The sequence below is a fragment of the Leuresthes tenuis genome, unplaced genomic scaffold (assembly GCF_036924035.1).
Source record: "Leuresthes tenuis unplaced genomic scaffold, fLeuTen1.0.hap1 SCAF_9, whole genome shotgun sequence".
Lineage (NCBI taxonomy): Eukaryota > Metazoa > Chordata > Actinopteri > Atheriniformes > Atherinopsidae > Leuresthes > Leuresthes tenuis.
This window is the reverse complement of record NW_027325363.1, coordinates 4,027,106-4,042,961: the sequence shown is the minus strand read 5'-3', so window position 1 is coordinate 4,042,961 and position 15,856 is coordinate 4,027,106. Positions and strand designations below refer to the sequence as shown.

The window sequence follows — 15,856 nt, the reverse complement described above, 5'->3', positions numbered from 1 at the left end:
TCACCCAGAAAACATAGAAAATGTTGGTAAGATTGAATCTTTTTTATTGTATCTTTTAACACATAAACATGATGTTTTGTTAATCGTAACCAAGTACTTAACAAAGTCGTAGGTTATAATAGAATAATAACGGAATCTAAAATAAAGACCAAATGAATAAAAAACCAGAGAGGTGAGGACGGTGGCACCTTCATAAGCCAGAGAAACCTGGAAACCTGGTAAACCTGTTACCAGAGAATTCCACTTGGTGAAGTCGCACCATGCAGGATGTAAACGGTCAACATGGAGATCATGAAAGAAGTTAGTATTTGACTTGTGTTAATGTCACTGCTGGATAATTGTAGATGTTCAATCGTGGATTTTGGATATCTGGTCACATTTGTTTCAACATTGGCTTTACTGGTCTCCACCTTATTGCATTTTGAGCATGTGTTACATCAGTTTCAGAGGATGTGCACAACTGATGCTTCAACTGAACACAACTTACTTTGGGTAGCCATCATAAACAAGGAAACCTGTAATTAAGAGTTAGTATATTTTCTACTGGAACACTGGGGACACTGGCAATGTTTATTTATACCTTTTTTCTTATTTATGTATTTCTTAATTGACTCACATCATATTAGTGATCAATTTAGTTTGTAGTATCTGTGTATATATTCTTTATTTTTCACTATTCTCTAGCACATAGAGGTGATTTCCACATCTCGTGTTCCACTGTCGTCAGTCATCAACTCTTCTCTTTCTCGGACTTTCAGTGTTTAAAGCAGATGCAATAAACAGCCAGCCACAGCGAAACTATTCAGAGTAAGGTTGTTTGGAATTATGCACTTCGAAAGATTAAAAGGAAATTTAAAGATGGATCCCACTCTCACTTTACCAGAAGCCAGAGACACAAAACTGTGTCATGACAGATTTTTGGTGCGATGAATGAAATTTTTGGGGATTAATTCACAGCAGTTTGCAGAAGTTTAATGATTTGTTTTTATCTTAAAGTTAATGTCCTTCATTTACTACATATTAACAATCAATGTCAAATTATAGTTTTGTTCACTGTGCAGAATTAGTCCCACAGTTTCTTTGATAAGAGCTAAATCTGGGTTACTTTGTACCACAGTCAATGATGCTTGAAGCAAACAAGCACAAACTGAGGATCGTATCTACTGCTGAGTTTGACTTAAATATGAATGCTTCAGTCTGAGAATTGTGTGATAAAGAAGCAAATCCCATATCTTTAGCTACTGCTATTATGCTTGTTTGTGAGAGATTGTTATATTGTGACATCCAGCCTGTTATCAGCAGCTGGTATCTGTTCTCTAAGATTCTAAAACTGGGTCAGTTACATCTTATGGAAGAAATGTTTGAAATTTAAGGGTCACATTTAAAATTTTTCCTTTTTTGTTGCAGAAATTGTTCCTTTCCAGCTGCTGCAGAGCCACAGTGTGTTTTACGTGCACTCCAACATGTGTCCCTGCATGAGAAGCCTGGACTGAGTGTGACCACTATCAGCGTGGTCTCCTGATTACTGAAGGGACATATCAGGGTGACATTTTAGCCTGCCAGGTTAGTCATACCTGGAGCTGCCGTGAGTGTGTGTGTCTTTGTAGCTGTGGAGACCATATCAGGCAGGCGCTTGCCTATCTTATCAAGCCAACTGCTCTAAAGGGGACTATTGTGCATGCAAGGTGACGAACTCCCTTAGTTTCACACTCAGACTGAGACTAATCACCATTTCCATGGGGTGTGTGTGTATCTGCATGTTTGTATGCATGTTGTGCTTCTTTTGAGAGCCATTATCATTATGTCATAAAATGGAGAATGTATCAGAAAATGCTCAAGAACAGATTTAAACAGTGGAGTAACATTGTTCATTTTGTTGCTGATGTGTATATTAGGATCATGATGCCACACCTGATGTGACAAAGAAAAGTGGAATAACAAATGGGACAAGGTTGAGCAACTGTCAGCAGACAGACAGACAGACAGACAGGAGGCATGGCGACAGGGGAGGGGAGCTGGATTCCAGGGACAGAAGGTTGCAGGAACTGCGATCAATAAATCAACTTTCTGTTATCCTGCACAGGTACAAAAGAAGAACCATTCATGTGCACCAGAAGTTACTTTGTATGTTTTTTGGAGCAAAAATTTGCAACATTTCCACGTGCATAACCACTCCTTCCTATCATCTCCACGGTAATTCAGCAGGTGCCCATAATTTAGCTGCTCTCTCTCTGAAAAGCTCCTCTGACATAATGGAAATGATCCATTTTCAATTTTTGGGAGAAACAGATGAAAATCTGACTGGTCAGAGTAAAGATTGAAGAGGAAAAATGTTCTGTCCCCCACTCCCTCCCTCTTTTTGTTTTGTTGACTTGCTGATAGTTTTTCTAGTTCAGGGTCAGAGGCAGGTTAGTAGTTTTTGGAGTGGTCTTGCTCCAGGCTGATGGTGTGTACGGAGTTCTGCTTTGAGGCTCTCAGTGCGATCCAGCCGTGTTTAGTCTACCAGTCCTACATGTCTCACACCACAGTCATTTGGTCAGGAGCTGTTTCAACAAGACTCTGCTATTCCTGTGGCACTGCTTTGCCAAGAAGAGCCCTGATTGATTGATTGAGCGGGAAGAATCCAAATCATGATGCAAATAACAACATGTAATATCAATTAATTTACTTTTAAGTAAGTTGTTGTTGCAAACTCTGTTGTGTTTTTGGACTTTCAGAAAGTTTGTGCACAGGGGGTAACACATTTGCTGCAAAAGATGTATTTTATTCAACTAAACATTTTTAAATATAATGTAAAAGCCAGTTGGATAACATTATATTGATTTTAACATTCTTAAGTCATTTTTACAGAATTGTTTGTCTCTGTGAAAGCCTGAAAGAAAGAAATGCATGCATAATTTTGGAGAAAGAAAAAAATCAAATGTACCATTTCTTCCCCAAATTTTTTGCCTTTTTAATAAGAAAAATGAAACAGGAATCATTTTAATCACATTTAAACCAACAAGAAATGACAACGACAAAAAAAACCAAGACAATATATTATATCAGCACACTTTCAAAGTTTAAAAAGCAAACATAGCTTAAATAAAGACATTTCTCTTTGAAACTAAAATATCTTCCACAAAGGACATCATGTGACCTGAAACTTCTGCGGCCCCTGCTGTTTATCAGAATAATCCTTCGACAGATTGTCGATACATTGATCCCTTATCAGATCAGCAGTCATTTGAAGAAAAGGCACTTTTTTTGGACATCAAGGGTCATTTGACACCCAATTGTTACACTGATCCCATTGAGCTGATGCATTGACAGTGTTGGGAGGGCGTTCCTTAGCATTGTTGTAACACACACACAAACACACTATCAGCCCACTTGGCCTGTAGGAGCGCCATAGTGCAAAGTACTGTATGTAAATCCTCCCATAGTGCATCTCTCCCCCCTCCCACTGTTTTAGTAACTGACTGAACTCCTCTTCTAAATGTTACAGTCTGCAGAAAGGCATTCATTACAAGAAATGGTTTGAACCAAGAGGAACAAAAACACATCCTAACTTTTTTTTTTTTTTGCTTTTTTACCACAGTTGCTTTGTCTCCTTCCATCTTTTTCTTTTTTTTCTCTTATTTTGTTTCTGTATTAACCAACAAATATACAATTTTTGTATAGATCTCATGAGCTGCATTTACACTGACGGATGAATGATGATGTGACAAAGATGACAGAACTTTTTTAACAAAAGCTGTAACACGAAATATGAGCTCAACTGTCTCCCGTTGCAGTAACCTGAAACCCATCTTTCCATCTTTGGATATAACACCCTCACATCTGGGTTGTAACTGGTCGACAGAGCGCCTCATAAGATATATTAAAATTTATTCCCTTCATAAATAAATGCAAATATCCTCCTCCCCTGCACTATTACCAGTATTTACATTTTGTACAAAGTAAATTTCTGTCACACGGTCCTCCTGCGACAGGCAAACACAAGATCTGACTGACTTACATGATGAATCAAAAGTCCTTCTCATCGTCCAGCCTCACTTTTCTGTCTTCCATGTAACCAACCAGTCTCCTTCTTTGATAAGAGTCAGTTAAAGATTCTTTTTTAAGTTCTTTGGTCTCTCAAACATGGCAGCCATTTTAAACGAGAGTCCTGCGATGACCACTGGACTAGAGCCAGACAGGGAAAGATAAAGAAAGAGGAAGATAATTCGAGCTTTGGTGTCCATTTTAGTACAGAGAAACAGAAGTCTCCATCTTGACTCACCTCTACAGACAGGTGTGTGTGTGTGTGTGTTTGTAGGGCACTGAGTGTCCATATTAGGAGGCGTTGAGCACCGAGCGGCTGTACAGAGTTTGGTAGTAAGCGCCTGAGTCCATTGCGGCCGGGCCTGGGCTGTCATAGATCTGCTTGGCTCCCACAGGAGAGCCGCCAGTGTAACTGTTGTAAGCCATCACCTGGTCCTGGTAGGACTTGAGGTCCATCTTCTGCTCGTTGGACATGAGGTTGGTAATGGAGAAGGGGTGGTTGAAGTTGTAGTGGGGGTCCAGAGACTTGAGGGCATCATTCTGTAGGTCCATGTGATGCTGCATGGGGCTGGGTAGAAGGTGAGAGCTACCAGCTAAAGACTGTGAGTGGTGGAGTGGGTTGGAGGAGGAGGTGCCTGAGAGGGACAATGAGGATTGAGGGATGGAAGATGAAGTGGAGGAGGAAGGAGGCAGGGAGACAGGTGGGCTGTGGAGGTGGGAGGAGGACAGCTGCGGGCAATCCAGTGAAACCAGGGTATTTCTCTGATGACACTGATCATCTGAGGAGCCCGGGTGGGAGTTATCTGAGTGGGTAGAGTCAGCTCCCTCTGATCCACCTGTAGGGCTGCGATCCTCCACCAGGTGATCTCCACTGTGACCTCCTTTACCAGAGCCCACTTCCTGGCTCTTGCCTCCTTTTTTTGCCGTCTTGTCCTCAATCTTGAAGCGTTTCTGGCGCCTCAGGTAGCAGCCATTCTCAAACATGTTGCCTGACTGTGGGTGCAGAGTCCAGTAGGAGCCTTTACCCGGCTTGTCTGGTGAGCGAGCAACCTTCACAAAGCAGTCGTTGAAGGAGAGCGAATGGCGGATAGAGTTCTGCCAGCGCTGCTGGTTCTCGCGGTAGTAGGGGAACAAGTCCATGATCCACTGGTAGATTTCATTCAGGGTGAGCATTTTGCTGCCACTCTGCTGGATGGCCATAGTGATGAGGGATATGTAGGAGTATGGTGGCTTGGCATGGGTCAGGGAGCGTCGGTAGGGCTTAGGGGGAATCTCTTTGGGTCCTGGACGACTCAGGCTCCCCGTAGAAGGATATCCCAGCTGACTCATGGACTGCCCCATATTTTGATAGTGGGACAAAGAACCCAGGGAGCCTGGAGCAGCAGGGCCCAGCTGAGTCAGAGATCCTGAGCTGAGGGATGAGGCCACAGGGGAGAGGGACATGTGACTCGGCCCAGAGCCCATTGATGTCAAAGGGGAACTGCTGAGGCTGGAACTGGGATATGCCATGTTCATACCTGCGGGGGAGGCGGTGGCAGGGTTCAGGTTGATGTAGCTGTTGATGGAACCCATGGAGCCCATGGAGCCCAGACCCGAGTTCATGGTGCTTGGAGAGGAATACATCTGGAGTCAGAAGGAACAAAACAACATCTGGTTAGTCCCGAGGAAAAACAAAGAGAGTATCAGTTCATATCAGACAACAAAAGTTTAAAACAATATAAATAATTATATAAAAGATGTATTTGTTCGGAAAAAAAAACTTTTTGGAAACAAAGAGCGTGATTATTTGTTGTAAGTGATAGATGGAATTTACTTTTTTGGGCAAAATATGTGTGAAAAGTGGAGAGAAAGCAGCTTCTCCATCTAAAAGGTGAGTCTTATCAATGCACAATGAAGCTCTCAGTGTGCGGAGAGGACATGGATTTCACACAGCGATGTTAACCTGAAAATGCGTAAAAAGCGCGTCATGGTGCCTCTCAGCTCAGACGGCCTCCTTCACTGCTGCCACGGAAAAAACAAGCTGTTCACAATTTAAACGAAAATGGAGGAGTGCTTTCATTTCCAAATAAACTATATCTTATTTTTTACAAATATTGATAATTCCAATTGTTTTAATGAATCCAGTTTAATGTTCAGGATGTGGAAACAAACACATCACAAAAAATCTAAATCTATGTGGGATCAAAGGTATCACAGCCCGCTTGCTGATTGTGGGTTAAATATTGTCAGACTCTTTCTTCTTGGTAATTTCATCAGGTTGAGTTGAGGTGAGAACTGAAGCTGCTGATGGAATTAACTCTTAATTGAATTAGTGAGAAAAAAAGAGTTTAATTAACACTTGAATTGTCGCGAAAGTTCATCCTGCAGAGACTCAAAGGAAGACGAACTAAGAAGAGCAAAGTTCTATTTAAAAAAAAGAAAGAAAATTTGGAAAGCTCAATGTGGGCAGAACTTAGAATTGAAATAAGACAATCGAAATATTACCGGGTTTTTGTGGATTGTAAAAATCATTTGGTTTCTTTAATTTATGAAATATTGAAAATAAGATTATTACCAAGATGTCGGTGTATAAGATAAACGGATCATTTTCAGTTGGGTCATTTTTTTCTTTTTTTGGCCTTTTAAAATCTCTTTAATAATCTATTTCGTCGTGATTCTTACTGCAGTTCCATCAAACTTGCTTCATTTAATTCTTACATGATCGTGTAACACTTCTGAGGAAGTTTTCGGTTTTAATGCTAAATTCAAATCTTCTATTTATCCAAGGAGTAGAATTGCATTTTACTTCCAATACGCAAATGAGGTTTTGCCTTTTCCCCCATCTGTTTTTAACATACAATACAAACCTCCAAACTTTTCCACTTTTTACAACACGAAAAACTATTTGAGTTTATTTGTAATCATGTTTGTTATACTATACGTGTGAGTGCGGTTTTACCTCGCTGGCTTCACTGTAGAAAGTATTCCACTCTGGTAAATCATGGGCTTCCATCTTCACAGAGCTCAACATCCCCAACACAATACTTTAGAGCGGAAGGATTTTATCTATCTACGATTGGATTTTTAAGAAAAAAATAAAAAAAATGAATATAAAATCCTCAGCAAAGTTGGTGTTTTTTTTCTGGGGAAAATCCAGACAAAAAGTTGTCCCTCTTTGCACCAAGCAAAATTAAAGAATTTAGTGTCGATATTGCGTAAAAATGACCAAAGCGATGCGACGCTCGGCTCCTGGGAATAGTTAAGTCAATATTTCTTATTTGTCAGTCATCCATTGTTTCGAAAGCGTAATATTGTTTTGGCATCAGATGCTGACTTCTTCTTATGGCCCGTTTTTCCCCCTCAGTCCGCCGGGGCCCTCGGGACGCAGTCTGAGACAGACGAAGGTTCAGCGGGCAAATACGGTAAAGAACTCTGGACGTCCTCCTCTTATAAACTGCTGTTGGTACCCGCCCCGCTCTTCACATTTGAATACCGCAGGATCCAGGAAGGGCCCAGCGAAAAGGCCGATGTGGCCCCCTGGTGTGCTGCATATTGGCCCGGCGGCTGCACCGGGGCCACCCGGGCGTCTTTCAGTGAGACAGCTGCGCTCATTTTTGTTATTATTGTCAGATAAAACATGATCGCCCTGAAGCTGTGAGGTGCAGAAGTTAAAATAGTTTGGTGAAATTTGCGCTCTAATGCTTCCTTTCAAAATATTTTTGTAAAATAAAGTGTAACATCTCAGCATTTAAACTGAAAATAAGTTTGGGGGGAAACATGAACGGCAGTTTGGTGTCAAAGGAAATGCAGATTTTTAACTACGTTCATTGTTTTTTTTATGCATGTGAGGGCTGTGAAAGTCCCCCAGCCATCCCTTTTCTGCGGTTTAAAGCTTCTAACACATTCTGTGCGGACTTAGTTGTTCTAACTCTGTTTTAGATGTTGAGTTTTAACGGTGAAATGTGACTATTTTAAAGATAGAAATGTTTATATATTTCCTAAAGTCCCAACTATCTTGAAATTGCTTGACTTTGAAATGAAGCATATCAGATCATCTGGTCCACAGCTCTTAAACACCACGCAACATGGCATCATCATGGGAAATCCTCTCCATATTTGTAAAAAGGGGACCTTTAGTAGCAGTATCTGACTTTATGTTTGTGCGTAATCTGTGCGTAAAATATCTTTCCTTTAAAACGCCACTGCGCACCCTGTCTGAGTTGAGCTTCGGATGAATGTGAGAGGCCTCCTCTTCTAAAGAACTTTGCTGTTGAGTCTCTTTTTTTCTGTAAAACGCCATAGAGAAATACAATAAATAATGTAATCCTGGCGTAATGCATAGGGTCGGACTCCTGTGTCGTGGAATACACATCAGGCCTGGGTGCAGACGGAGGCCTGTGAATGTCAATGCCTCTGCCTAATGGTCAGTCAATGGAGATGTAATTGATGCGCATGCGGGAGGTCGACGGGATTAGACTGTGAGAAAAGATCCCGAGGAAGTAACAGGAAGAAAAACCAGAAGATGCCACAGAAAAGATGAGTTCAGTGTGAGAGTGCTGATTCCATGTGGGAAAGTTTTCCAGGCAGCTGTTTATGATCCGCGTTGCCTTCAGGGACACTTTGATTGTATTACTGAATGTAGCCTTTTTTCTCCCTCAGACGCCATGGACGCCATCACCTGGAAGGACTCAGCGATTAGCCTATCAGCTGTTTGCAAAAAGCTGTCAAGTCGATTAACACTCGGAATGAGCTCACACCTGCGTGTCTGTAATGATGTAATTAAGCCCGAAAGAGACGAGCCTTTCTCATCTGCTTGGAGGTGAAGTTGTAGATAAAAAGCTTGATAAAACCATGACCTCCAGGCTCTGATCTGGACAGAGTGAAGACACAGAGATATGTTGTAGGCTTTTTAAAGATGAGGTGGGCATGATGCATTTGAGGGACTATTTCATCATGATTACACAGAAACAGGCCCGCTTTGTGGGGCTGGATCAGATCCATAATGTTTTATCCTGGTTTACAGAAACAACCTCTTCATCCAGAGTGACTGCAGAACCTTCGTTTGGACCCTTTTGGTTAAAATGGTTTGGTTCCCGTTTGTAAACTGGTTTGGGATTTATATATGAGATCATTTGTAACATTTGTTGCCAGTTTTGTCAAATATGTTTGAATTCAGTCCGTCAGAGCAGTTTAAAATACCTCTGAATGACTTTTGGACAGAAATGCTCCACCCAACAAACACAAACACAGTTTATTTAACTGATTTCACGTCTTCTCACACTTGCACGAGTTTAGTATTTCCTTTTTTCCTTTTCTCTTTTTAATAAACATCCTTGATCGATGTACATTCCCAGATCCCATTTTCCCCCTCCAGTCTCTGCAGGTTGTTTTTCATGCCAGTTGAGCCTCCATCGTCCATTAACACCTCTATAATTGGTTTAACAATGGCTGTAATGAGCTGACACTAATCGAGGAAACGGCCTACTAGAAGCACGACGGCCGGGCGGTGGGGAGGAATAACTCACGGAACCCCCACCGCTAGACATCTTTATCGCAATAAAAACGACAGGTTTCGTGAAAATTGTGGGAGTTTGCAATTTTATTCGAGCTGATTCAGGTCAAAACCGGTGAATCCGAGCTGATTTCTCAGGAAGTGTCGAGTCTCGGTCCAGCCCCCATTTCTTTGCTTCCAAGCAGCCTTTTCTTTGGACATTTTCTGCTTGTTCACTTATTTTCAGTCCAGTCCTTGCACCTGACCATTTTCAGAGGAATGTTATTTTTTCTTTGTTTAGCTACTTAACTCTGACTTGTGAATCATTCAAGCAGAAAAAAGGCTCCTAACTCAAGGGATGAACCAGTGTTTATTAGGCACTTTGTCACAAAGACACATCATTTGTTCTCATTTATTTAGTTGCATCTATGAAAAACAGCAAAGATAACACAGTTTGACAGACAGAAAATAGGATTTCTGCCATTAAGAAGCCATTCTTAAGGAAGGGAAACGGGGAGAAAAGGCTGAGCTATGCCAAATGACACAAGAAGTGGACTGAAAATCAGTGGCAACAGGTCTTATGGAGGGATGAATCCTCCCCAGAGCCCGGACCTCAACATTATTGAAGCAGTGTGGGATCATCTGACAGAGAACGGAACAAAAGGCAGCCCACATCCAAAGAAGAGCTTTGGGATGTCCTTCAAGAAGCCTGGAGAACTATTCCTGAAGACTCCTTAAAGAAATGACAGAAAGCTCGTCTCAGAGGGTTCAGGCTGTGTTGGAGAATAAAGGAGCTCAGACCAGAGATTCACTTTAAAGCTGCTGAGAAAAACTCAGTTTTTAATGAACTTCCATTCATGTTTACATATGATTCAGTGAATCACTGCATCCTTTTCCTTTTCCCTGCATCAATGAGGGCCGCATCAAGGCTTTATCACATCACTGTATGAGACCTTATTAGAATTATACACACTCTGTTGGCCCTTTATACTGTTTTCCATTTATGATTTTAATAAATCACTTCATAGTTCCCAGTTTCCTGGGAAGATACAAAGAAATAAGGTGGCCGGAAACATTTAGGTACTACATGTATCTGTCCAAAGACCATATTAAGATGTTGTCTGTGCAGCTTTTACTCCGTCAGTCACTCTGTAGTCAGGAGCGCCACCTTGTGGCCCTGATAAAACAACAGCTCTGCATCTTCCTGCTCCACAGCTGCACGGAGACGAAGCTCTGAATCAAGCTGAAGAACCTGAAGAAGCTCTGGTTCTCTCTACATTCTGAGCTCAGTGTTGTCTAACACTACGACAGACAGTACATCACAGAGTTAGTGAAATAATCCTGGTCAAAAACTGCTCAAGCAGATGGATTTTGATTCGTCACATTTCCCGAGTCTCAATTAAAAAAAGAACACACGAACATGTAAAAGTTTCCATCCCGTTTATTCCTGGTTTCTAAAATTTTGTACATGAAGCTGCAGTAAAACCAACAGATCTACAAAGAGGGGAAAAAGGTACAATGATGAAAAGAAAGTTGAAATGGAGAGGGATGCACAGAAAACAATGAACAGCCAGTCGACTTTCCAAAGGTTTCAGGTAAAAGCCGTCTGATGGCGACCGAAGGGAAACAGATTCAGGTCAATCATTGACTTGACAATAAAGAGCCCATTTGCACTCTTACTTCCCCTGAGGTTCCCAGACAAAAGCAGATGGTAAACATTTTAAAAGGCACTTAACAAGGGATTGCATTACGAATCAGTGCATATTCTACTTAAATTCCATTTCTCTACAACAGACCCGACCTGTGGGACATTCTCTGCTCAACACCATCAGATCCCATCAGTACAGTCAAAGATGGGAGTCTGTAAACCGATGAGAAAACCAAGTGCTCGAGAAATAATGACTTTTTTACATCCAGAAACACTGGGTTGGGCATGAAAAATCCCCTTTAGTTTGTTTGTGCTTCCGTACTGATGGTACATGCTGCACATAAAGGGAGAATCCACCCTGAACACCAACTCCATATTATGGACTGTTCGGTTTAAATCCCTGCAAGATTTTTATGTATCTGCCATATAAAGTCAACAAATACAATCAGATATTTAGATGCTCTTCCCACTGTGAGCAACTGTTTAGTTCAACTTTCGGTGTCAGAGGGTGTTTCTGTTTTTAGGTGGATTCTCCCTTTAAAAACAAAAGGTTTAGGAAATGATACGCATTAGTCTTTGATAGCATATTTTAAACTGCTGCATATACTAAGATGAAGGGATTGCACATACATACTATTACAGTATATAACATTTAACATTCTAGTATAAAATATAGTCCTAGGCCTATCAATAGATATCTTTAGATATACATTCGGGGTAAAGCGTAGGCTGAGCTGGATTTGTATGTAAGCAATATTAAATACAGTCAAACACAGAGTCTCTGTGGCCGGTTGATGCTTTGACAGATGAGCTGGTCGTGTCTAAACGGCAAACATCCTGTTTTCTCTGCGTGGAGCTGACCAAAAACAACCAAAACAAATTAAAAGTGCACAGAGAAACATCACTACTGGCATTCTGTCCACATCACAGGTCAGTCTGCATCTTACACGTCTGATAGAGATTTTTTCTTTTACTAAAACAAAGCAATAAAAATAAATCTTGATTTACAGGCTACACTTTGTGATCATCACTGTCAATGTTTTGTTACTTGGGCCTGAAAGTTATCTCTTGAACAGGCAGATTAGATTTCATTTGGAAGAACTGGCAGAGATTTTGGCATTTTGTCCAAGACAGTAGATTTTTTTTATAGAGAGGCTTCACGTTACTGCAGTCAGGTCTGACAACACAGATAAGAAACAACTGCAGCTGCTTTTGTTTTATGAGCGTAGCTCTTTTCACGCTACCACAGACCAAAAGACTCCCCAGGTTGTGCTGCTGCAGCTCATCCACACAGCTCCTCAGTGCTGTGGGATTAGTGGCCTGTTTTGGCTCTTACGCACACGTTGAATCAGCTCTGTGGTGTCCAACCTACACACAGAATGGCGGAGCACCAAGTCATGCCTAAATCTGTGTTTTTCTCCCAGGCTGATCACATCGGGATGGAGGAGTTTCAGCCTGTCCATGTTTTTTTTAAACAAAGTGTAACTTTGTGAAGCTTTTTTTTGCACTTATTGCACACAAATAAGGTAAGAACATAAAATCCATGCATTTTTTTTCAAGTGTTTCTTTTATTTTAGGGGTAGGGGCTGCGCAGGGGTGCAGTCCATCTCTCCAATGCAGTGGTGGTAAAAACTAATTGAAGGTCACAAAGATGAATGTATTCTGACTCACGAACACTGAACACCTGTGAAATGATCTCGTAATGACTGCTAAGTGATCATGAATCAGACTGTGGCATGTTGACAAGTGTCGGGATGCTGTGATCCCATCACTGGACGCTCTCTAGTTAATGTCTGAATCTAGTTTGATCACGATCTGAAACAATAACCATCAGGTCTGTTAACAAGCTCCTCTTAACATATAATACGTATTACTGCAATACTGACCACAAAGAGAAGGAGACGCTCTTCCTCTCCGTTTGTCACTGGCTGCTTGAAGTATTGTTATGTGATGTAAAGCATTTCTCACATCGTTCTGATGGCTGTAAGATTTTGTCAATAGAAAACTGGTCTCTTTGCAGGGTTCACAAACTTTGTGAGGTCTGACTAACCTGATCTGCCTGTAAAAAAGCAATGGGCTAGCCAAGTTTTTCGTGGCTTTGGAACGCTGAAATGTCCAATTTGAAGTGATATAAATAACCCAGAGGACTGTTAAGCTGGTGATTTGTGCTGGATATCTGCTTCCAGAAGCAACATACTGTGATTCTACATGTGAGGTTTCTTTAGCCACTGTCTTGGTTGTATCACCAGGATCTCTGCTGTTTGTTGGATTGAAAATCTGAGCTGAAATTGCTCCTCTTGATGTGATGGGATGTGATGGAAACCTAATTAATGTTTTACTTTACATTCTCTTTACACAGGGAGTTTAGGGATTTAGGGTAAAGGTTTACAATGTCAGCATTTGTTAAGATAAAAATAATATGATGTAAAGGCAGTCTTTGCAACTTAAGTCAGAGATCTGCTGAGGCCTGATAACGCAGATTAAACTGACTTGTGAGTAAGTGGAGTTAAGACCTGTGCAGTGGAGGTTTTCTGATTTGTGGGTTGCTGTGTTGCTTTTCTTCTGGGTCCCTCAACAGTCCAGTGTAGACATCTGCTTCTGTGTGGGATATGACTCTGGGGTAACAAAGAGCAAACAAACAAACATAACATTCTGCCATATTAAAGAAGCACATCTGGGAGCACATGCAGACGGCAAACACTCCCGTTTAAACTACTTAAACAACATTTGAGGTTATGTGAACATCTGGTTGGTGTGTGAAGACTTGCCTGTTGCTGTATTGGGTCATAGTTGCCATGGAAATCCTCATCACGTTTCTCTCTCCTTCTTGACAGTGACATCTCCACTTCCTCCTCCTCCACCCCCACCTCCACCTCCGCTTCCACCCCCACCTCCACCTGCTGCTGGCCCACTTGCTGCTCCGGATGCTCCTGCAGCTCCTGGCCCTGTGCTGCCTCCAGACACAGCAGCTGACGCTGAACCTGCCCCTGCTGCCCCTGTGCCCAGTATGGTGGAGACCTCTCCCTGCATGAAGGCCCATGGGGGACTGTTGGGAGAGTTATCCAATGGACAGCGCTCTCCACTAGGGCAGTACACCTCGCCATCACCCCGTCGACTCTGGATGTACACTCTGGTGCAGGGGAAGCAGAACCTACATTTGCAGGAGGTAGAGGAGCAAACAGTCATAAAGACATAACTAACAATAACGATCAAGTAGCAAATTTGTTAAAACTATGAACTGTGAACTCCAAAGTAACCAGAGACTAAAAATAGTAGAAACTGTCATGTTTCAGGCTGATATCACATTGTAACATTGATAAGAAATGACAAAGACAAACCTATGCCCTGGCACTGATGGACACTGAACAAAGTGTGTGTCTTCCAGTCTCTCATGACACAAGGTGCAGGACAGAGCGTTTCCAGTTGAGTGGGTGTTGCTGGCAGACGCTGATCCCACCTCTGAGGCACCACTGTTGGGTAATGCTGCAGCGGTGGTGGCTGCTTCTGCTGAGGTGCTGGATCCGAGGGGCTCCCCTCCAGACCTGGAGGTTAGGGGGCGTGGCTGCCGGGCTGGAGATGAGGCAGGCTTTGGACTTGTCTGACTAACACCTCCAACCATAGAGAAAGAGGAAGAAGTGATGCTCATACTTTTGCTGGCACTGCTGCTAGCCACTGCCGTGTGGGTCTGTGCCTGTGTTTTGGCCTGGTTCTGAGAGGAACTGAGCTCTCGCTCCAGCTCTGGAGTGATAAAAGGGGATATTCCCATCCCTAACCCCAGCTGTCTGCGGCTCATTTCAGCCAGCACCGGAGCAGGGAAGATCATTGGACTGCTCATAGGGGCTGTCCTTGCGGTCAGACCTGCTGGCATGCCCGCAAGCAGCCCATGGGGAATCCCTGCAATACTTTGAGTTACTAGACTGGGATTAATGGCAGCACCAAGCATGGGTCTCCGGCTGCCGCTGGGGCTCTGACGGTTCACCTCTTGAGGTGCCTGACCGTCACGGTGCAGCCCGTTCGGCGGCACACGTAACGCTGACCCAGAACCATCTCCCCTTCCTCCCCGATCAAAGCGATCGGAAAGCGGCCTGCCACCATCTGCCGCAGTCTCTCCTCTAGATGAAGAGCCGTGCTTATTGGGCATGGGACCAGGTGATCTGACGTTACCGTCCTGCATGCTGTGAGTTCGCTTAAGCTGCCGGGCGCTCGCTATAAGAAATTCAATCTGATTCGCCCCCTCATAGTTCACACACCCACGACAGACCACCTCGCTGAAGTCCCACACCACAGTCCACGGCATCTTTGGCAGGTCGCACAGGTAGCACCATTGGCGCCTGGAAGAAGAAGGGGACGACATGGCTGGCGCCTACCTGGCTAACCCGAGCGGGTTCAACGAGCCACCTAGCTTGCTAACGTGCTAGCACAGGTTAGCTGTGTTAACCTATTTAGCTTTGCCAGGTGCACGCCCTCTCTTTTCTGCCGACTTTCTGCCTTAACGGGCCTTACACGGCTTTAAAATATTTTTAGACATTATATGGATTAATTTTTAGCTGAAAAGTTTCTGCTGTTCTCGCCTTTTTTTTTCAAACATCTGTTTTGTTTACCCACTTCGGCCTACTCTTCGTTGCTGTCAACTGTTTCCCCCACGGACGCTGGAACGTTACGTAACACTGCGCGGAGAATTGTGGGTGTTTGAGTTTTCCTATCCAGTGGTG

The 15,856-nt window shown here is 42.8% G+C and overlaps 2 protein-coding genes across 2 annotated transcripts; both read right to left on the bottom strand.

Annotated features, from left to right (window-relative positions):
- Positions 1–3,441: 3,441 nt before the first annotated feature.
- On the bottom strand, positions 3,442–7,433 carry foxa3 (forkhead box A3). The gene is made up of 2 exons (XM_072391940.1): positions 6,965–7,433; positions 3,442–5,649 (listed from the first exon to the last, which is right to left on the bottom strand). Exons 1-2 carry the CDS (start codon positions 7,034–7,036, stop codon positions 4,318–4,320), a joined length of 1,404 nt encoding a protein of 467 aa, XP_072248041.1. The 5' UTR covers positions 7,037–7,433; the 3' UTR covers positions 3,442–4,317.
- Positions 7,434–10,919: 3,486 nt separating this feature from the next.
- On the bottom strand, positions 10,920–15,803 carry LOC140313947 (interferon regulatory factor 2-binding protein 1-like). Its single transcript, XM_072391938.1, has 3 exons — positions 14,483–15,803; positions 13,913–14,295; positions 10,920–13,759 (listed from the first exon to the last, which is right to left on the bottom strand). The coding sequence occupies exons 1-2, from the start codon at positions 15,496–15,498 to the stop codon at positions 13,953–13,955; spliced, it is 1,359 nt and encodes a 452-aa protein (XP_072248039.1). The 5' UTR covers positions 15,499–15,803; the 3' UTR covers positions 10,920–13,759; positions 13,913–13,952.
- Positions 15,804–15,856: the final 53 nt, after the last annotated feature.